The sequence below is a fragment of the Clytia hemisphaerica genome, unplaced genomic scaffold (assembly GCF_902728285.1).
Source record: "Clytia hemisphaerica strain Z4C2 unplaced genomic scaffold, Clytia hemisphaerica genome assembly, whole genome shotgun sequence".
In the NCBI taxonomy this organism is placed as follows: Eukaryota; Metazoa; Cnidaria; class Hydrozoa; order Leptothecata; family Clytiidae; genus Clytia; species Clytia hemisphaerica.
Window position 1 is genome coordinate 877164 of NW_027104390.1, and position 23947 is coordinate 901110.

The 23947-nt window shown below is 34.8% G+C and overlaps 2 protein-coding genes across 3 annotated transcripts in view; both read left to right on the forward strand.

Moving 5' to 3' along the window:
- The window catches only part of LOC136819804 (uncharacterized), a 38256-nt gene extending 14399 nt beyond the window's left edge, over nucleotides 1–23857 (forward strand). The window contains exons 3-7 of the mRNA XM_067076044.1: nucleotides 6815–6883; nucleotides 21196–21315; nucleotides 21720–21887; nucleotides 22364–22444; nucleotides 22625–23857. Of these exons, the coding sequence (XP_066932145.1) occupies nucleotides 6815–6883; nucleotides 21196–21315; nucleotides 21720–21887; nucleotides 22364–22444; nucleotides 22625–23191 (1005 nt within the window). The 3' untranslated portion in view covers nucleotides 23192–23857. The remainder of the gene's footprint in view (nucleotides 1–6814; nucleotides 6884–21195; nucleotides 21316–21719; nucleotides 21888–22363; nucleotides 22445–22624) is intronic.
- Nucleotides 1–23947, forward strand: part of LOC136819854 (uncharacterized) — a 190655-nt gene that overhangs the window by 58454 nt on the left and 108254 nt on the right. The window lies entirely within an intron of this gene.

Consider the following 23947-nt stretch of genomic DNA (forward strand, 5'->3'; position numbering starts at 1 on the left):
AAACATTAAAAAATACTTTGCCATAAAGAGAACGAAATTTGACTTTACTACCAATTCAATCCAATATAAGAGTAGGTCAAACATCGTACGGGTAGGCGAGGCAAAAATTCTAAATCGGCCGCTGGTTTAGCCTTGACTACTGGACTTGTTAATTTATTGCGCGCACAGGCTCCGACAAAGCCAAAATCTTTTCGGCCAGTTGCTTTTTAAAGGCCCACTTGCGCTGCGCGGCTGGGCCAAAAATGCTTGTTAAAAATCCGTCAAAATTCCTTCCATTAAGTTTTAAGTTTCTACTGTGTTTCTTTCGGCCCATTTTTTTGTGAATTAGGCTTCAACATACATGTTTTTTTTTATAATCATACAAGAATCCGAAAACATGCTCAGAAATGCTTAGGTCGAAAGCTTAAGGCTAAAAAATGCTTGAGGGGATGCTTAATCTAAAGCATAAATTTAGCGAAATACTGAAAATCCGTAAAATTCCAGCCAAAATCAAAAATCATTATTTGTAGGCTCACGTAATGCTTACCGTGTGCTTAATTTTTCCCATATCTGAGCCTAGATATGCTTACAAAGTACAATGCTTATAAAAGAAAATATTTTTTTTTTTTTAAATATCTTAAGCAAAAAGCATAGCACCGTGTACTTTAATGGGATAACTTTCCAGAATAAATTTCCGGATTTGGGTGCATCCGCGAACATCCGCGAATTAAATCCCATGAAATTTGGAAGGCCTCTCCGCGAAATATTTCTATCAAAACTCAAATGCAAATAAATACTTTTTGAATGGGTACTTCATCAAAGAGCAAATAGTGTATTCAACAACCAAATGCATGATTGAGTATAAAGATACAAAATCGTGAAAATATTGCCACCTAATAGTGCCATCCGCGAAATTTTATCCCAGATGTGAAGCCTGCCCTAAAATGTGACCCGAAAAGCTGCCACAAGATGTGACCCACTTGCCCCAAGATGTGACCCCAGAAAAAATCACTGGGAAATTATAGGTTTTGGTAAATGTACTGGTGAATCTTCTAGTGGAGTTGGTGGTTCTGGTGGATTTGATGGTTTAGATGAATCTGCCACGCCCTTTTTGTCAATAAATTTTGTCCACAATTAATCATTGACATGTCAGGTCATTGGATCAGGTGTTTAGAAATTGATTCAAACTCAACGAGGTGACTGAGAACCTACCAAAAAAGTATGCAATATGGGCTGGCAATTTGAATCCTAAAAAGGGGAATTTCCCTGAATCTGAATCCGAATCCTTGAATCCCAATCCTGCAATCCAGCGAATCTACCCATCTTGGGAAAACAAAAACTATTAATATATTCATCAAATTGAATTGAAATATTGCAACTGTGCCCAGAACCTAAATTGGCAACATTAATGAAGTCATCGCTACCTATTGACGTCGTCATTCCTTAAAAATATGCCGAAAAAGGTAATTGAAACAGATTATTCTTCTACCACGCGCATGCCCCAGCGGTAAGTTGATATAAATGCAAAAATTACAACTGTCAATATATTAGCCGATGATATCTTACCGCCGATGTCTCCGGGTGTTGCGGGGTTGTAATGTTGATCCGCCGGTTATTGACTAATTCTTACTTGGAAACACTGTGGTTGGACGGTTTTGATGGGTTTTAAAACTGGTAAAAGCATAGTCATTATAAAAGCACTGGTCTGGAAGGCTTTTGTCTCTTTTTATTGTTCGCTTCGCTCGATTGAGCTTACATACCAAAATCGAATTATTTTGCAAACTTTTTGATCATGTGATTAGAAAATAGACTACTCTCGGGTACCTAATAGCCGTCCCCCCCACCCCGCTAATTAATTTTTCGAAAATTTTCCACCCAGGACATTCTTATTCCAACCCCCCCGCTTATTAATTTTTGGCAAAATGTTTTTGAAAGTTCCCTCTTTTGTCCTAATTCTGCTGTATTAGCCTCCTTTTCAGAAATTTTCCACCCAGGACATTTTTATTCCAACCCCCTGGCTTATTAGGTTTTGAGATTTTTTCCAACCCCCCGCTTATTCCAATCCCCCCGGCTATTAGGTACCCGAGAGTAATCCCAAAAGGAGATTTTGGTAACGTGATCAAAAAGTATGCAAATCGCAACTTGTTTTTTGTTTGTAAGGCGAGACCAATTTGATTGGTTGTTCTAGGGGCCCGACCGACCCTGAAATTCCAAAAATCGAAATAAAAATAAAATTGATTTTGGTAGTACATTTTTATTTTCATAGCTTTACTGACTGCCATTTTTTCCAAATTTTGGTAGTTTTTCCATGGTTTTGAGAATTTTATGTTCAATTTTTCATATTATCCGTGAATTCGACTTTTTGTGTCTTTTTAGTTTCTATTTCGTTTTTTTGTCAATGTGTAGTAGTTTTTGCTGCCTTTTTAGGAAATTTTATGGGTGAAATTCTACTTTTATTTTTATTTTTCGCTGACCGACCGACCGACCCCCTTTTTTGGGTAGCTTGGCCCGTAAAACAACAAATTAATTTGTGGCCCCGCCTAACAAAAGAAAATTGAACAAGAAGCTAAAACAATACCATTGCTAGACCGGGGTTTTTTATGTATAATGACGATGGCAAAAGCAAGAACTAAAATAAACTAAACTTGGCGGTGAGTTTTTGAATTGAACATACACGTCAGAAGATACCTTATCGGCGTTTTTGATTTTTCTAAAATAGCGATGCGTTGTGGCATTGTTTCGAGTGTATTACAATAGAACTCCCTCGAGGAATTCCTAAGAGAACTCTATTGTAATACACTCGAAACAATCCCACAATGCATCGCTTTTTGAAAAAAATCAAAAACTCCGATAAGGTCTATTGCGGCAATGTAGAGGTAGACTAAGAGAACCATCTAGTGAACAAAAAATATTACTACAAAAAAATCCGAATTTCTCCTTATAAGCCACTGTCAGCAAATTTGTAATTCATTAAATTTGCCTGCGAAAGGTTAGCTTCGGGCAGTTAAGCTTTTGAGAGTCAAGTCAAACGCAATTCACAGAATAATTTCCTATCAAGTGAAATTAAAGGTTTTCCGTAGTAATAATTTTTGTTCCCAAGCAGGTCCTCTTTCAAATGAAACAAAAATTTTTCGATTTCGACGAGTTTTTAATTGCCGATGACGTCATCAATGACGTCATTTTTTGAGCTATTTTCCTTTATAGCTTCTCAAATATTAATTTTCAGGTATATGTTGTTATATTTTTTGGAATCCTTGGATAAATATCTTTTATTTGAGCCATATTTGAGCTTCTAATTTTCACTTTCATTTTCAAGCCCCAGCAAAAGTGATGACGTCACATGGGACTAGCAAAATGGTCAAAATTTTTCTCACCACTCGTTTTTGTGATCTTATAGACCTAATTGATCATCTAGAAAAGTTAGTTTGCTTTTAACAAGTCTGTGCACACGAAGAACATTGTAGCTCTCACTATTGACTTTTTCCTTATTTCTTTGTTTTTTCACACAAAAACATTATTGATAACAATGCCCACCATTAGCATTAAGCATGATTCAATTGTCAATAAAACTGATTTTTGCAACCGGAACTTTCTATTTTCTATTTTCCCTACTCCCCTTCCCTCTTCCCCCATCAACAATCAATGTAGTGGGGTCGTTTAGCATAATTTACTCATTTTCAGACAACATCATGTATACCATTCGAAAGCTCTCAAAAAACTATACAGAAGACTTTTAAACGAGTATGGCCGATTTCATTACCTAACTCGAGATATTTCATGCGCAAGTTCCACTTTTCGCCACATTTTGGTCTAAAATTGACCAAAAATTGCATCTTCTGCGTGAATTATCTCGAGTTAGGTAATGAAATCGGCTATACCCGTCTAAAAGTCTTCTATATAGTTTTTTTGAGAGCTTTCGAATGGTATACATGATGTTGTCTCAAAAAGAGTTTGAAATTTTCAAAAAATTTTGACCTTAGGGTTTTGCCTGGGGAAAAAAGAAATTGCCCAAAAAAGGGATGTTCCACCAGTGGGATTTTAGGGGATTTTTTCCTGAGGCATAAGCATCCTATAGAGAAGGTCTGGAGAAAGTTTCAGCTATATATTATTTTTTTCCTACAAACAGCCTGTACTTTTGTAACACGACCACACTAATGATAAAATTCAATGTGTTATGCATTTTTGCAAAACGCTATATCATCTGACTGATTGTTTTCATTTTTCTCCTTATTGCCATTCAGCATGTTGCTTGTTTCAAATTTTATATCTAATTTTTCTACAACTAAATACCTGAGAAATTGGATTCAAAACCTGATATAACAACACGCTTGTACTTTGATAATTGAGACAAAGAAGCAGTGTAAAAGTTTTTACGGAAATCTTTTTCTTTTTTTTTGCTGCGAATAAGGTCCTCTAAAATGAAATACACGCCTTTTTTTATAAGAATAGTCTACTTTGGATAAGGGTGAAATATTCTTAACGTATTCTTACTTTTTGAGACTTGACTTTTTTACAAACATGAGAAATGATCAATTTGAGAGTTTTGGACTTTTGAGTGAACATCTGGGTTAAAATTACATTTCTTCCTCAAAGCTTCAATTTATCTCTAAGCAGTTTTAGTAGGGGGAATTTTGTTCGATTTTTTGGAATCGCTTGACTGTTTTGTTAGAAGCGCTTGTTATACATTTTTGGAAAGCTAAGGGGTAGGGGAATCGAAATTAATATGTTTCCAATTTTTTTTCGGACACTTTGGTGTGATTTTCGGACAAATATGACGGTCTCAGGCAAAAATCATAGGGTTAAAAATTAATGAAAATTTTAGCTCGAGGAAACAGAGACCTGTTGTATATTTTTGGAAAGCTCTCAAAAAATTAGGATTAGAGATATATTGCAAGTATAGGTGATTTCTGTACCTAACTCGAGATATTAACCCTTGAAAACCGTGTTTTTCAGCCAGAAAAAGCTATTTTGTCCAGTTTTTGCGCTTTTTGAAGCTCAATATCTCGAGTTAGGTACTGAAATCACCTATACTTGCAATATATCTCTAATCCTAATTTTTTGAGAGCTTTCCAAAAATATACAACAGGTCTCTGTTTCCTCGAGCTAAAATTTTCATTAATTTTTAACCCTATGATTTTTGCCTGATACCGTCATATTTGTCCGAAAATCACACCAAAGTGTCCGAAAAAACATTGGAAACATAGTAATTCCGATTCCCCTACCCCTTAGCTTTCCAAAAATGTATAACAAGTGCTTTTAACAAAACAGTCGAGCGATTTTACAAAATGCCCTCTACTATTTTTTCTGTTAACCAAATACAAAATGACTGTATTCTTGGGTGCAAGTCACTTGTCCGACACTTTCTAGTCCGACAGTGAAATAGTCCGAATCTATAAAATAAATCCACAATTTGGAATTCTTTTTTTCAGATGTCACTTTTGTCCGAAAACCAAAGATATTAGAGTGTCGAATGTTGAATAAGGGTTTTTTTATAAGCAAGTCCTATTTTCGGGCTTTCTTGGAGGTTGCTTAGCGTTCTAGTTCAACTTCTGAAAAATATGCTTTGAGCACCACCTATATTTATGCTTATTGAGTCAAGGCACCATATCCGACGTCGGACATTTTTACTTTCGGACTAGAAAGTGTCGGACTACTGACGACCTCCCGTATTCTTATCAAATTCTGTGAAATTCATCCTAAAGGGTCTTCTTACGATTTGGCCAATTTTCTCCCTGATATTCTTATAGAACAGCGTGTACCCTGTTTACAAAAGTCTGCGTAGCTTTGTTTTGTTTCCTGATCATGGTGCCCTTAAACGTTAGAGAAAGAGACTGATTTTTGCTGAAAAGGTGACCTTACAATCATGGTGAAACCATGCACCAACCAGGTCGAAATATTGTTTACACGAAAAATATATACAGAATGACCATTGACCATTAAAATGTTATTTAAATTATTTAAATCATGGTGAAAATATATTGAGAATTTAACTTATTTCCTCGTTTTCGAAATTTGGAGCTCAAGCGAGAAAGTCACCTTTGGTCTAACTAATTGATAATTGACCATTTTTGAACTTTTGGATCCTTAGATAAAATAAGTCTTAAGTCTAGCGGTAAAACTCTACCCTTCCATTCCTACCTAATTTAGAGCGCTTCTAAATCGTTTGTGGTTATAATATTTCGTAGGAATTTCCCTTTTTTCCCATATATTACGACCATGATTGTACTGTAGATAGACTAGACTTTTTTGAAAATTTTTCTTAGATTTTTGAAAAATTCCCTACCCTTAGATAGAGAAGCTTTTTTACATTTTTTTCACTCCTCTAAGTCAAAAAAATTGCCTAAAAGTCGTGAATCTTCCGACCCTTCTTCGACCCTTAGAGAGATTAGTTTTTCTGATTTTTGCGACCTTAGAGAGACTGATTTTTTTTCTGATTTTTGCGACCCTTAGAGAGATTGATTTACATTTTTCTGATTTTTGCGACCCTTAGAGAGACTGATTTACATTTTTCTGATTTTTGCGACCCTTAGAGAGACTGATTTACATTTTTCTGATTTTTGCGACCCTTAGAGAGACTGATTTACATTTTTCTGATTTTTGCGACCCTTAGAGAAGAGAGACTTTGAAAGGTGAAAAAACCGACCCTTACCGTCGGCACATACCCCGGCACCCAATTTGCCTCCCCCCCCCNATTCTATCATGCGTCAATCTGACATGAAAGCAAGATTAAAATCATCTTGTGATGTTTTCTTAAACGAGCCGATCTATCAATTTGTACGTATTTTCCGTCCGACATTAAGTGTCGTAACAACTATACATCTTATCTTTTCCTTAGAAAGACAAAATCGTTGAAGCACAAGGCAAGAAGATAGTCATGAGTCAATCGTTCTCATTTGAAGATAGAGTAAAGAGTATAAAGAGAATTTTTTTAAAGACAATCCGAAGATACGTTTCAGCAAGATGAGATACGAGCACTGCAAAAATTTTGTCTCGCAAATGAACTGAATACAGACTTGAGCAGTATTTCAGCTGTTATTTTCTTAGTATGATTGAACCCCCGGTGGGCGCTGGGTATGACGCGTGCCTTAAGGGCTGGGTCACCCTCCCAAAGTCTCTCTAAGGTTTACCAAGATCACGGCTTTGGGGGATCTCTTTTTTGTGACACTGTAATGTCTTCTTTCGAGAGTAGAAAATGTTGCAAGAGCTTGTCAATCAATTAATTTCGCAATTTTCAAGGAGGAAAGAAAAGAAACCTAATTAAGTTTACCTGATTTAGTTAAGTTCAAAGAGGAGAGTTTTTTGGCCTTTGATTTTAATGGTCGAGCAACTTCGAATTATAAAATTAGTTTTGTGTGATATTTTATCTAGCTGTTTCCTTTTACCCCTCTGATTAATAAATATGTATTTTAAAAACGTTCTCTTTAATTAAGCCCTCTTTATTCCAGTTTATATTTGGGCTGAAACTTTGAAGAAACTAGTGTAAGTCGGGTGTAAGTTAAGTTAACTATATACATATAAAAAAAACTGAAAAAAGAAAGTTTTAAAAAATTTGCAAGCGATACATACATCTCTTGATTGACTCCCTCCCTCATGTATGCTTTTTGAAGAACCCTTTTTGTTACGTATGGAAGTAATTAATTAGGAGATTCCAACCCGTTCTTACTTCTACCGACATAGCTTTCCGCGATATTTTTTTCCCCAACCAAAACTTGCATTTCATTCCATTTTTAACCTCCCACGACCTTTTTGCACTCTTATATAATTTCATCAAAATGGGGTGAAATGAGTGGTTCTCCCTCTGGGTAAAATTTAAATCCAGCATTAATACTAACTGTTATTTATTTGCAAACTTTCTGTTTTATAAGCTTTTTTGATTGTTTTAAGACAACCAAATACTACTTTAGGCATACAGACTCGCAGACTTTCACGAGTAGAAACTTTCGCGATTTTCACGAATTCTATTTTAGCCCTTTTCGCCGAGGTAAATGGCTTTGAAAATTCTTGACAAAATAAAAAAATCTGTAAAACGTCTAACTTAAAATAAAATGTAAGATTTATGGCACTTTTTAGCCTGTTAAAGTCTCAAAAGTCAAAAGACATAAGTTTCAATCCAGTTCTAGAATTATACGCTCGCGAAAGTAAATGTTGTAAATTTCGTGATTCTTCGATCTCGCGAAACTTTGCACGCCTCAACAAGTATGGAAATCAGAGAAAGATAGTGAAGCACGTTTCTAAGAGCGTGGGAAATTTATATCACGTAATAAACATTGGAATGTCTTCTTTTTCTTTTAAATGTTGCAAAAAAGGAGAAAAAAATGTTGCAAAAAGGGAGAAAAAAATGTTGCTCAGTGGCGGCTTATTTGATCTTCATAAATGACACTGCATTATCTTCTTTTTCTTTGCAAAGAGCAGAACTGGGGGTGAGCGCAATGAAATACGCTAGAAAGTGAATTTCGATAAATGATGAGCTTGACATGGGCAAATGTATCAAATTCAAATAAAAAATGATAATCAAGCATCATCTGATTATGATCATTTCTCCCCAACATGTTGCTAAATAGAGAAACCTTCGATTTGTAACATTTCAATCTCCTCTCCAAGAGAAAAGGAGTGAGCCTATAAAAGTCATTTTCCACTAAATAAAGACAAAGTACTGAGACATGTAAAAAAGGGAAACATTTCTTTCTTTAAAACTTTATTTATAAGTAGATACCAGTATTGGACTCGCCCGTGGTGATGACGATCTTTAATATGTTCGAAACGGGAGTTATTAAAGTCAGCGCTTATTTATGAAAATCAAATTTAAGAAATCTTCGGGCCTTTTTATCGATTATCTTTCCAAGATTCGAACTCGTATGTCGTATACTCCATTTTGTTTTTGAGATACTGCCCATAATGGTTAAGCTTAAATACTGCTGTGGTGAAGTGTCTATCTTGATTTGAAAATTGTCACTCGATTTGTCTTTTGAAAAAATTTTGTCACTAACCATGTCAAACGAAAACGAAGTAAATTAACCCACATTTAAGATTATTTTGAACAATATCTTTGAGCTGCCGTAACTAATTAACGATTTAGACCTTTACAAATGTAAAAAACAAATTCAATTGCCTATTCTATAGTATAGTATAGTAAGTATAGATTAATAAAATATCGAAATATGCGTAGTGGGAACTGATAATTTCTACCATCTTTCAGTACTTACTTTAAAATCTATACTTTCGATAGACCTAACAAGTTCTTTTTGATACCAAAAATCTGTACTTGTAATGACTGCCTCGAATTTAGAAAGTTCTTTTATTTATTTCATAAATCTTCACTGAAAAAGAAAGCAAATGCATATTATAAAAAGCCTCTTCTGATCAGGATGGTATCGGGAGAGGTATACTCGCTTCCCTTTTTACACCTTCCAACCAAGGGCCAGATCTAAAGTTAAGAGTGGTTAAATTTAAAGACTTATGGATTGAACTGAGATTGAACTATACAAGTAAACTTTAGTAAGTAATAATGTTGGAAAGCATCCACCGAGAGGGCCCTTTTTCAATTATCTACAGTTGTTGCTCACTAATTCGACGTTCTACTTTTCTATACGCTCCATTACTTGAGGAAAATCCAACACACCCCTGTGTCACTAGACCCGGTGGGAAAATATCCTAGAATTTCAGCCCCACTGGGAGAATGACTTTGATTTCATCCCACTCGAAATTTAATGTTTAAAAATTGCACTCCAAAACCATCCCCATGGACTTTTTACCTTGGAACAACAGCATTCGGGCGCTTTTTTCAAGAGTCAGCTGGAAAAAATTGAATTCTAATTTCACGGTGGAGACAATATGGTGTGTGTAATTCTCCTTGTGCATGCTTTAATAAATAGCTCTAAAATGAATTTGGTCTTCGTTTGAAATTTGAAATACATTTGTGCTTAAAGTCAGTAATATAATAAGATTATAAATTGAAATGGCACAGTATTTGATGTCTCACGTCTTGGTTTGGCTAAGTCGTTACTTTGTATGGCATTTTTGCATAAAGTTTCCACATGATAATTATTTTCATTACTGGATTTTAAATTCAATGACATTTTCGAATTTACTTCGTAAACATAACGAACACTTTAATAACATAGTCTACCTATTTCTGATATTCTTCACGAACAAATTTTATTTTATTTGCGTGACCCTATTCGAAAAGCGTTCGTGAAAAATGCACACATTCGTCATAACGCTTAGACATTCGTTTTAAGAGGCAAAGCGTTCGTCATGAACGCTTAAACTTTCGTTTAAAAGAAAAGCGTTCGTCACGAACGCTTAAACTTTCGTTTAAAAGCAAAGCGTTCGTCGTGAACGCTTAGGCATTCGTCGTGAACGCTTAGGTATTCGTCATAAATCATAAAGCATTCGTGACAAACGCCTCCCTGTTAAAGCGTTCGTCACGAATGAGTCGAAATCTAGAAAGCGTTTGTGACGAACGCTTTAAAAGAAAGTCGTTCGAAAAGCGTTCGTGACGAACGGATAGACCGTTCGTGACGAATGACTGACCGTTCGTGTGTCCACGACGAATGCTTTTCGTTCCAGTAGTGAGAAATGGTGCCCTTCATTAGTGAGATCTAACCACTTATTTTAATAGTCGAACGTGCGCAACGCACTGGGCTCAACTTCAGTGGCTTCAAATTATTCATAGGCCCAATTGTAGACCGCCAGATGTTTACCCAATGAACAAGTGTGCCAAATTTCAACCAAATCCGACCATTTTGGAGGCCTGTAGGCTGCCCCAAAATTTTAGCCTCGTTTTGGCGAAAAACTCGTCCCCAGGCCCCAAAAATCTAAATTTTTGAAAAATGAAAAAAGCACCCCCAGATATTCACCCAAGGAACAAGTGTGCCAAATTTCAGCCAAATCGAACAATTTTTGAAGTCTCCAGGCTGCCCCAAAGTTTTAGCCTCGTTTTGGCGAAAAACTTGTCCCCAGGCCCCAAAAATCAAAATTTTCAAAAAATGAAAAAAGCACCCCCAGATATTCACCCAAGGAACAAGTGTGCAAAATCTCAGCCAAATCGAACAATTTTTGAAGTCTCCAGGCTGCCCCAAAGTTTTAGCCTTGTTTTGGCGAAAAACTCGTGCACAGGCCCCAAAAATCAAAATTTCCAAAAAATTAAAAAAACACCCCCAGATATTCACCCAAGGAACAAGTGTGCAAAATTTCAGCCAAATCGAATAATTTTTGAAGTGTCCAGGCTGCCCCAAAGTTTTGGGACATACACACAGACAGACAGACAGACAGACAGACACACACACATTCTCAGATTCTAACTCAACTGAAGTTGAGAATTGAGAATATGGTGCCCTTCATTAACCACTTACTCGACCTAACTTTAACTAGGACTACAATCAGAAAACATTCCCAGTTCAAATCTAATGATAAAGATAATTTACAAGGCCTAAGATATGAACAAAACACAACTGTTGTACCAGGTACTGCATCTTTTGTTTGGTTTTATTCATAAAAAGTTTTATTTGTATCATTTGATTATAGGATCCAGTTTATTTTCAATGATTTCTTTTTATTGAATTTTATTTAGTTGGATATCATTATGTATCTAATATAATGTTGATGGCATTGATATCAAACCAATCGTTGTACTTTGTTATTGTCAAAGTCTAAAAATAAAAATCTGAGGGGGGATTCCTCTTTTTTTTTCATTTTAAGGGGGGACATTCTAACAAGGGGTACCGGTAATTTTTGTTCGATTTAAGGGGGGAGTTTTCTTTCAGGGCAAAATTGCATTTTAAGGGGGGACTGAAAAAGTAGGCAGAAACCATGCCCCAAAGTTTTAGCCTTGTTTTGGCGAAAAACTCGTGCACAGGCCCCAAAAATCAAAATTTCCAAAAAATTAAAAAAACACCCCCAGATATTCACCCAAGCAACAAGTGTGCAAAATTTCAGCCAAATCGAATAATTTTTGAAGTGTCCAGGCTGCCCCAAAGTTTTGGGACATACACACAGACAGACAGACAGACAGACAGACACACACACATTCTCAGATTCTAACTCAACTAAAGTTGAGAATTGAGAATNTTTTTTGCATATATCTCATAAGGTAAGTGTTAATGATTTTTTTCTTTTTCATCAGATACAGCTTGGTAATGGTACACTTTCTCAAAATTTCATGTTTTAACTGTCTATCATTAGTCTGCAACATAAATTTTGTGTCAATTTTTCCTCGTTTTGGCAATTTTTAGCAAAAAAAGTGCTTAGTTTTATGGTAGCACTTTCTTTCCAGGAAGGTATTTGACCTGGAATTTTGATTTTCCATATAGGCAATTTATTCATGTGTTTTTTCTACAAAAAAGTGTTTTGAAAACTTTTTCCATCTTGCTCTAGCAGTGATTTTCTGGTTACGTCCATTTTGACACCGAAATGTGTCCCGTCCGAAATCATTGCACATTGCCCCTATTTAAGAGTGTTTATTGAAGGTTTTTTAGTTTGAGAGTAAGCTCAATCTGTTAGTGTTTGAAAACCTGTCAAAAAGTATGATTTTACCATTAGGTTACCATTCTATAGGTCCCAGTGCATTGGTGATTGGAAGTGACACCAAAAAATGTCCCGTCCGAAATCACAATAAGATTGACAATATTTCTGAAATTCTGCAGGGTAGAAAGATTTGAATGGCTGAATATTGTAATCTAGGATAGAGCATATTTTAATTGAGTAAATCTAAGATTCAAAGCTCTTCAGATTTGATTCCAGGGGGTCTAGAAAAAATGTCCCGTCCGAAATCATTTGTCCTGTCCGAAATCATAACTTTTCAAATATGTTTCAATTTGTAATAAAATGAATGTTTAACATTCAGGAAGTTATTAGCAAGATCTAGTGGTAAGAAAAATGTTCAAACAGGCCAATTGAAGTAAGTTTTATAATTATACCTTTATTTTAACCTTGAAAATAGGAATTGATTTTGGACGGGACAATTTTCCTGTAAAAATAGGTATTGTATTAAAACCACTACTGGAACAAAAAGAGTGGAAGATTCTCAAGTATTTTCTATTTGGAATAGTAGTTTTTACTTGTATACTTACTGATAATATGTAGAAAGAAAAAGTTTAGCAAAACTGGAAATAAAACAGATTTTTATGAAAATGATTTCGGACGGGACAGGAAAAATTTAGTGCAAATCACCCTGAAAAAGATGAAAAGGTGATACAGATTTTTAAGATCTATTCTAATTTGAGGAAGGCCTTTATTACGAACCAATTTCAGGCTGTTCTACAGCTTCCTTACTTCCTCAATACATTTTTCTGATGTATTCTAGCCTTTAGTTTTGCAAATTTTGTCCGTCCGAAATCATTTTCGATATCTACATGCCAATCAAAAGAATGCAACAAAAAAAGGATTTCACCTAAGTTTAGTGATACTTAAATATCACCTGTTACAACCCTTATAATATGTGATATCTCTCCAGTGCAAGTTAGTTTTGATTTTTTTTTACCACAAATTTACCATTTTCATACACTCTAACAGCTCCATGAGCCCCTATATCTTTATTATTAGGCCTTAAAAGGTGGTGTCAAGGTACATTTCCATGAAATATAGGCTATAGACTGTCATAGAAAAGTAGAGTTATGCTTAAATAATGAACTTTATTTTTCATGATTTCGGACGGGACACGGTACAGATTTAGCGCAAATTGCCCTTATATTTTATTGTTCGCTTCTTTTTAAAGATTCGCCGGGTTGGAAAAGTATGAATTTCTTTGTACATATTTTACCTACCCCAAATATTTAGGAGGCTGAGTTTTAAACGAATCGTCAAGTTGAAACAAACGATAAATGTATCAAGGTCTGTTTTATTTACCCCCTGGTGACTTAACAAAAGAGACTTAACTCGATGTTACAATCCAATTATTGAAAGTTTGTCTCGGCCTTTTTATAATGAGCGAGACATATGTTCTCTGATTACGCAATTTTCATATTGACATTTTCGAGGCATTTTGATGTAACTGTCGATTGTATTCGATTACGTTCGCTTGATTCAATACACCGTTTAACAGTGTCGACTGCGCATGTGTAAGAACAATTTTCCATTGTTTTGATTTTGGCAATCATGGGAAACTTCACTCTCCCCCGTAAAAAATGGTAGGTAAACATCCAGTTCTCATAAGAAAACCCAGCAGAGAAATGGTAGGTAAAGAACTCCTTTTAATCATAACTTCTTTTCCTCTAGATGAATTTTGGTGAAATTTTCAGGAGAGATGTACATAAGATTGTCATTAATATCATGTTCAAATATCTAAAACATTCTCTTTAAAGAAAAGAAAAAAATGGCAATGTTTACATTTCTCTAACCTTCCACAGTACTAAATTGAGCATTTTTACCTACTGCCTCTACGGTGGAGATGGCGAGACTGTTAAACGGTGTATTGTGTATTAGTTTTTATTCGCTTTGGTATGGTACTTATCTTAAGCACTCGGCCGCCCACGCCTAAAAGCTCTAACAGAGTGATCCAATTTGATTTAATCGCAATCAAACTCAGCGAACATAATCGTAATCGAACATTAATCCAATGTAATTGACAATCAATCGAACCAGTCGAACATAGTCAACTATCAATCGAACATTACTCAAACGCAATCGAACACAATCGAATATTACCCAGGAATCGGCCGTTCGATTAAGATTCGATTACATTCGACAATCGAATCGCAATTATTCGATCGCGTTCGATTACGTTCGATTGGTTGATTGCGATTTTTGTTCAAAGTTGTTCGATTGACACCGTCTGGCTATCCTCAGTGGCAACAAAGACTAGTGTATATGTATAAGAATTACGAAGCGATCCAGGCAAGTCACTCGCATGCATCAATTCAGTGTGAATCGATTCAGGAAATTACATAGCTATGTAATCATTTGGAATCTCTCTACTCGCTAAGCCTTATATACCTAAGATGTTTTTATATTTGTTATTAGTAAATAAATCTTGTTTTTATATGCAATTTTTAATTTTAAGTTTATTTGTTATTTAGTTTATACATATATTTTTTATCACTATTTATTTACCTTATATTTATATTCTTTTCTAGATAATATTTGTGAGAATAGGTTTTGTAATTAACCTCATGTAAATTATCGAATAAAAATAGAAATAGAAACATAGAATCGCAGCGTTGCAAAATTCTGAAACTTAAGCCTTGTCAAATTCCACAACATTATCAAATTTTGAAGCTAGCTAAATTTGACACAATGATTCAATGCTTGCCTTTCCCAAGAACGGGCACCACACCACAGGACAGGGTGCTGCTGTGCTGCCTGCAGGATGATAAATGGAGTCTCAAAATCAATAATATAGTTTACTCCAGGCTTTTTCTATTTTCTATTTCTATTCAATAATTCAGAGGGTACATATGTACAATTTCCTGAATGTAAAATAAAATGGTAATAAAATAAAATCTATCTAAATATAATAAAATCTAGAATTTAAAAAAAAGGCAACCACTTTGGAATAAGAGGTAATTGAATATTGCAGAAAAAAGAACTTAAGATTACTGAGGAATTTAATTGGTTACCAAAAAGAGCTACATGGCTGTATTGACATTGAAAACAAACTAAAAGGCTAAAAATGTGAACGATAAAAATATGTGAAGGATAAAAACAATTCTGAGTAAAAACATTTTATTAACTAATATATAAAACATAAGATAAATTGAAATAAATTAGATTGCAAGGTTGAATCGAGGAGAAAAACTACAGAAGAAGTTATGACCTCACGCATCACTGAAAGAATTTTGAAAACTTGATAAGACAAGACAAGATTACTGGTTGAATCTCAGTCCCAGATTTCAAAAATTGCACTTTGGGAACATGCTAGATATATTGCTTTTGAGTAGATTGTGTAGTTTATAGACCAGTTTGTAAAATAAAATATTATACCGCTAGATAAATAGCTCTATCGCCAGGCCCAATTGATAGTTTGGCTGGTTTGTGTCCTCCGACCAACTTTAATAATTGAGAAAAAGTGACAATGTCCCAGTGTAATCCATACTTAAACAGTATAAAAAACTTGTATATCTAGCAGATTACTGGATTACGAGTACGGGTAGCAGATTTTACTTTTGTTTAGAGTGGTTTCATTTTCGATTTCAAGCCAACATCTTAGCAATGGGGTATATACAGGGATTTTTGCAAAAAACTAAGCATAGAAAATTTTCCAAATCCCCCATTTCGATTAATGCAATTAAAAATGTATGTTTCACTTTTTTGCACCCATTCTTCAAAATGAAAATATTTAAGATTTTTAAAGTTCTTCTTCTATTCAATGACTTTTTACGGGGCTTAACTCTCGCATCAAATTCCCGCTTTCTTCAGTAAATTGAAGATGAGAAAAAACCTAAGCTACAGATCATGGATTGAAACAAATGTATGAAGGGTGGGATTTTACAGCCGTCCGTCGTGCAAGAGTCACTGACTGAAAGGCCACAGGTGCCGAAAAGAAGGGCCGTGTGAAATGCAGTAATTTCATTGGTGGAAATTTGCTAAACAACTGCGAAAGGTGCCGGGAAGCAATCAGTAGAAGAAACCACTTTCGTTTTTGTTGCAGATTTCGATATAAACCTCTCTCACAGGGATAACTTGTTCTTGTGTGTTGTGTCAACTTGTCAGTATTTTATTGTTCTAAAGGGAAAGGTAAAAGAGGTAAGACTAGTCTAGTTTCTAATCCTGATAGAGGAGTTTAAGATTACTCTCAGGTACCTAATAGCTGGGGGGGTTGGAATAAGCAGTGGGGTTTGCAAAAATCTCAAAATTTAATAAGCGGGGGGGGGGGGTTGGAATAAAAATGTCCTGGGTGGAAAATGTTTGAAAAGGAGGCTAATACAGCAGAATTAAGACAAAAAAGGGAACTTTCCAAAACATTTTCCCAAAAATTAATAAGCAGGGGGTTGGAATAAGAATGTTCTGGATGGAAAATTTTCGAAAAATTAATTAGCGGGGGGGCGGCTATTAGGTACCCGAGAGTAGACTGTTAAAAACAAATATTTAAGCACCCAAAAGCAGAGATTCAAGGCTGTATTCCTTAAGCCAGAGACATATGCCAACTGTCACTCAAAATTACCCTGATTTTACAACTTTCGGAAAAATTTTCCCCAGTTTTTTAAGAAAAATTGGGCTAAGATTTCGGATTCCAAGTTTTAGTATTCCGTAGAATTTAGAGCTTTTAATTCAATTTAAACATCAGAATCAGAAAGAGCAATGAATTTTGACATGGATTTGTGTATAAAACACAAAATTTGGTCATCTAGTTCCGTTATTAAAGGATTTTTAGGTTTACCTGGAAAGGCTTATAATGACGTCATCACAAAACTTTCAATCTCCACTTTTGATAGGAAGATTTTCAAGGCATGTTTTATACCTCAATTTTCATCAAATAATTCAATTCCAGCCAAAAATGCCGGAAATATGCCGGAAAAACTGTTTTTTCGGCATTTTCTCAAGATTTCATCGTTAGTTTTTTCTGATTTTTTGCTCAAAGATGTGTATTAACAATGCCCAAAACATGGCCCAGTCTGATTCTTGAGAAAAAAATTTTTCCGGCCAAAAATGACGGAAATCGCCGTTTTTCTGGATTTTCATTGGACTTTTTCCATATAATTGGTTGTTTTTTCATTCAAAAACATTATTAATAGCAATGCCCACCATCAAGCATGTTTCAATTTTCAATAAAATTGATTTTTGAAGCCGGAACTTTCTAAAAATCCCCGGAACAGCCGATTTTCGCCAGAAAAACGGTATTGCTTGAATTTCTTGAGTTGTACTTTATATTTTTTCATGAAATTTTGCACACTGATGCAATATGACAATACCTAAAATGTTACAGAGCCCGATTTTCGGAAAAAATTTTTCCGGCCAAAAATGCCGGAAATGTGTTGGAAAAATCGGTTTTTTGACATTTTCTCGAGTTTTCATTTTTAGTTTTTTCTGATTTTTTGCAGAAAGATGCGTATTCGCAATGCTCAAAACATGGCCGAGTTCGATTCTTGAGAACATTTTTTTTCGGAAATCGCCGTTTTGCAGATTTTCATTGGATTTTCTCCTTATATTTCTGTTTTTCACACAAAAACATTGTTGATAACAATGCTCACCATCAAACATGATTCAATTGTCAATAAAATTGATTTTTGCAACCAGAACTTGCTATTTATTTTTTCCCTACAACCCTTCCCTCTCCCCCCATCAACAATCAATGATGAATTTATTGGGTTTTTTTTTTCATTTCTCTTTTCGCATTGCTATCTAACTTTCATCATCAGGTAGGTCCATTCAGCATGTTGCTTGTTAAATGTTAATGACTGAAACGAAATTACAAAAATACTGATGCATCATGCAATTATACTTCCGTTCAATTTGATAGGTCGATTTTTAACGTGTTTGAGCACTTTCAGAAAGTAACGTTTTTATTCAATTGAGCATAACTTTCGATGTAATGAACCGATTTTAATAGATAACCCATCAAAATTTAAGTTTATCTTTTTTCTTTCCAATGGAATAGGAATGGTTCTTTTAAAATCTTTAGATTTTGAGAAAATTAGTTTTAAAGGGTGAAACTTTTTTGTGGCGCACCCGGTATATGATAATAATTGGTTATCAAAGTTATCAAAAGGGTTGTTAAGAAAGTGATCAAATACTCACAATTTTTTTGAAATTTTGATACTCGAAATTCAATTGTTAATCGATAAGTGGTCTTTCAATTACTTCGATCATTATCGATTACTTCGATAATCGAATTTATTGATTAGTACCATCTGGTAGATATAAAGTTTAGAATGTTGAGCAGAACCATAAACACAGTGCATTTCACAAAAATACAAACACTAAAAACTACCCAAAAGCCTGAAAAAAATATAATGTAATCTGGAGTCCCCAGGTGCAGTAGCTTTAAACATGTTTCCATATTCTATAACCCTGAACCGACCTTCCAGTTCCAGTCCAAGCAAACTAACAAACATAAATAAACACAGAAACTTGCACACAATTGCAAAGAGACAATCCTCTCCTCATATAAAGTCAACACCATAAAAAGGATAAACAATCAGACAAAACAAACAGTTTCAAAGAGACAAGTAACAAGACAAAGGACAAATCCAGAACCCAGTTCCAAACTCAAAGTCCGAAGTGCCGTGCAGACTGCCGCACAGGAAAGAACGAAAAAGAAAATGAATGAGAAAACCATTCAAGCTAAAAAACCATTCAAAGATTTTCCGGTTGATGTAAAACACAGGTCACAGGTCACAGGTCACAGGTCATACAAATTACAGACCGGAAAACTGTAACGCACTCGTAACATACAACTCATAACATAAGTTCCTGAAAATATTATATGTAATGGAAATATAACATCAAAATATGTTATTTAGAAGACTTAAAACGACAAATTATCAACCCCAAATATTGACAACAAAATGACACTTAAATTATGTAAATAATGACGTTATCTCAAAGTATGAGGTTTTGTCCACCAATTAACCTCAAAATATTTTTCATGCATAATAGGATGCTGACGCTGCAAGTGGATATTATATTGACAGGTTTTGAAAACATTAAATACTCCAAGAGAGCTGTTTTAGAGATATGGAAATAGTGACGTCATTTTATCAAAAATACAAAGCAGTGGATAAAAATATTGAAACATTCATAAAATATAATCCCATTGATGCTATTTTTATCAATTCTTGTTATCATACCCAAGGTGATGCATGAGATAAAATGAGATATGACATACTGATTGTGAAATAGCTATTTTCCTGTTAGGGGGCCGTTTAAAGCAAAAGGTGAGATTAATATTTTTTAATACGTATTATTCTTTGTATATAACATACGTAACATGCATATAACATTGAAAAGATAATTTTTATTACATGTGTGATATAGGTGTAATATATAATAATAATAATAATAATAATAATAATAATAACAAATGTTTTAAGTGGCTGGCTCCGAAAAATTCTAGAGCTTTTAGACAGCTCAAGAATTGTTTCCACGAAGGGCCACTACGAACAGAACAAGATCTTTAATACAAGTATTAAAGGTCCGTGTTATACACGGCATAAAACGCGAAATCACATGGTAAGCACGTGGGTAGATTTTTAGCTTTAAAATAGTTCTAGATCAATAAAATACCTTTGGAATTATATTTTTGACATTAACAACTGTTTTTCAAACATTTTCAAATATCGCTGGAACAACCTATTTTCGCCGGGAAGACAGTATTTCTTGAATTTCTCGAGCTGTTACACACTGATGCAAAATGACAATACCTAAAATGTGACAGAGCCCGATTTTCGAAAAACATTTTTTTTCCGGCTGAAAATGCCGAAAATATGCCGGAAAAACCTTTTTTTTTTGACATTTTCTCGAATTTTCACCCTTAGTTTTTTCTGATTTTTTGCAGAAAGATGCGTATTCGTAATACTCAAAACATGACCGAGTTTGATTTTTTAAGAAAAATTCTTTTCCGACTGAAAATGTCGGAAATATGCCGGTAATCACTGTTTTTGCAGATTTTTATTTGACTTTTTCCTTATTTCTATGTTTTTCACACTAAAACATTATTGATAACAATGTCCACCATTAAACATGATTCAATTGTCAATAAAACTGATTTTTGCAACCGGAACTTTCTATTTCTATTTGCTCTCCCCCATCAAGAATCAATGCTAAAATTTAATGTGTTATGCATTATCGCAAAATGCTATATCGTCTAACTGATTGTTTTCATTTTTCTCCTTATTGCTATCTAGCTTTCATCATCAGGTAGGTCCATTCAGCATTTCCACTCAAAATTTAATAAGCGGGTGGTTGGAATAAAAAAGTCCTGGTTGGAAAATGTTCGAAAAGGAGGCTAATACAGCAGAATTAGGGCAAAAATTTTTTCAAAAAATCAATAAGCAAGTGGGTTGGAATAAGAATGTCCTTAGTGGACAATTCTCGAAAACTAATTAGCTTCCCCCGCCTATTAGGTACCCGAGAGTAATCAAGTTTTAGAAAAACAATAACAAATTTAATGTGGTTGCGAATTGCCCCTTTAAGTGCCCTGTCAATATTTTCGTTAAATAGTGTTGATTTTAGTTTAGAATTTCTATTTCTACACTGAGTGAAATATCATGATTCTTTTTTGGATATGCCAACCAAAGTTTCTAGTAAGAAAGTTTTTAATTACAAAATTCATTTTTTCAGACATTAGCTCCAGCAGCAGCCAGTGATGATGGGTTCCCACCGGCTGCAATTGCGGTGATTGCTGTTGGTGGTTACATGGTTATATTTACGCTTGGACTAATCATCAGGAAATGTATTATTGTAAGATACAATCTATTGTGGGCTATTGGCTTCATTTAGTGTCTATCTGAAACTTTTTTAGAGACCTATCACCCCCTTTTACAGCTCAGTAGAGTTTATAGATTTTTTGACATAATGTTTGATAATGGTAGACTCAAGTAATTTTTATTTGCATAATGAAGATTAAGTCAAATTCTCTGTTCTCAATTTCCATACAGGCAATTTTAAGCTGGCAATGTTAGCAGACAAAGCTACATTTTGTCTTCATATACAAAAGTTTTAAAACACATCGAAATTTAAAGACTGGAGGGAGTATAAAATATGTTATTTTAAGTATATAAAGTATATATTGGCTGAACTTTCACATGACTCGGTTTGAAATTTTCGTCCAGGGTGAAAAGATTTGTTATAACGTTATTTTGTAGAGCAAACATGGGAGCTGTTGTCCAGATTGGGTAACAGAGCAATGCAAATGTCAGTGTTCTTCAAACGATGCAGAAGAAGGATGCATATCACGTTGTGCTACAGCGTCTAACTGTTTCAAATATCCTAGCAAACAACAATTCTTGGACTCGTGTTGTCCAACAAAACAAGTATTTTATCATATTTTGTAATTTTTTTGGTTTGGTTCAACTTTTTAAAAATTTGTATTGAGAACACGTAAGCAATACCTGATTATTCTTGTGCGACAGAGTGCTACGTGTAAATTAATTAGAAAAGAGAAAGATTCCATCCTTTTCAAATACCCAAACAATAATTTTAGGAAATAAATTTACTCTCTCTTTTATACAACTTTGAAGCTAGCTAGGTTATAAACTTGGAGACAACTAGCTTGATAAAAGTTATTACTGCTTTGACGAAAATCAATAGTATAATACATTAAAGAAATACTGAACTAATTTTTGCGGTTGGCACCTACTTTTTGCCAGAATTCTTTCATATAGGGGTTTTTGAGGTTTTTTAGTAAAAGTTACATTTCGCGGAACTTATTTTCGCAGTAGGCACCCAAAAACAAAAAAATTAGTTCCCTGACATAATTGAATAGTATAAATCTTTTGCTCATTTTTAGTGGTGTGATGACACTTTTTGTTGCTGTATGTCTGAGCAACCGAGTGGCCAGTGTTGTAAATGGGACGATTGTTGCAGTGATGTAAGTTTCTCTCCTTTAAAACCAAAAGCGCTATATATCAAAATTGATTTAAATTGATCAAAAAAGTCCCAACCCTTTTAACATAACCTTTTACTGAATATTTTTAGTCATCTTTTTCTACACTATTCTAAAAATATAGTATAGTTGATTTCAACCTGACCATATTACATACTATTTTAGATGAATTGTGGAAGCTGTTTTGATTGCCCTGACTGTAAAGACTGTTGCGATGACTGCAAATGTGAATGCTGTTCTCAACCTGAGACGATTGATTGTTGCTGTATAGAGGTAAAGTTAGCGGGCAACCGTGGCCCTGGTGGTCCACCCCAGCAAGGTGGTTATCCTATGCATGGTTATGGTGGTCAAATGTCTGGATATGGGGGTCCAATGCCTGGGGGATATGGCCAGATGCCAGGAGCAGGATATCCTGGAGGAGCCTATAGTGGTGGGGGTTATAACCAAGGTATGCCTATACAGCATCAGCCATCTATGATGCAGCACGCTCCAGGCATGTTTCAACCGGGACCTTCAGGTCCAGGCTCTCTTGCTTTTAGTCAACAAGGTGGCATGGGTGGTGGTGGATATTCTGCCTCTCAGATGATGCAACCTGGTGCCTTTTCACAGAATATGAGCAGACAGGGTTCTATGATGAATTCCAGTATGAATAATATGGGTATGGGAAGGTCTACCGCTAGTATGTTTCAAGGTGCCGGAGGAAGCAATCCTCAAAATTCCACTAATGCCTAAATTGTGAAGTTGAAAATGATCACCTATTATGAAATTTTTATTGAGTTGCATTTGGAATAAGATTTTTTATACAATTTTTAATTGACTTTTAAAGTTGTCATGGACAATTTATTTATTACTCATCATAATTTTTTAATTGAATCCACACCTATTTTTTTATTTTTTCACCCTAACCTATATTTTCCCCCTATCTTCAGCATACCAATAAGAAGTTAGCTACTCTGTAGCCCCAAACGCCGAAACAACCAATTTTTGTTTTTAACTAGTATAACAGATTGCTTGAACTTGACTTTGAGACCATGTTCAGACCATGTTTTGTATCGATCCGAAACGAACCAGTTCCGAAACACTGTGTTAACGTCAAAATTCGAAACGTCAAAAAAGAAGCCGGTACAAAGTGAAACAGATCGAAACGGATTCGTTCCATTTTTTCATCGTTTCAGTTTCGTTGTTCCAAAATCAGTATGAACACTTCCTATCCGTAACAAATATCATATCGAAGCAATTCGATATTGAAACGCCTAAATATGTTCTTAATTGTCTTTTCTACGCTCTATCATCTTATTCATGTTTTTTTGTTCTAGTGCTCATGGAGAGGGACGTTAGAGAGAACCTTATCGAATATCAGGAATCTACAACCATTAGGAAGCGGAAGTATCGATAGTTTTGATTTCACTTGGAGAGACAGACTAAGGAGATCCACACTGCATTGGGGTAGAAAGTTAAGAGGACAGACACGTGAAGAACCAAATGAGT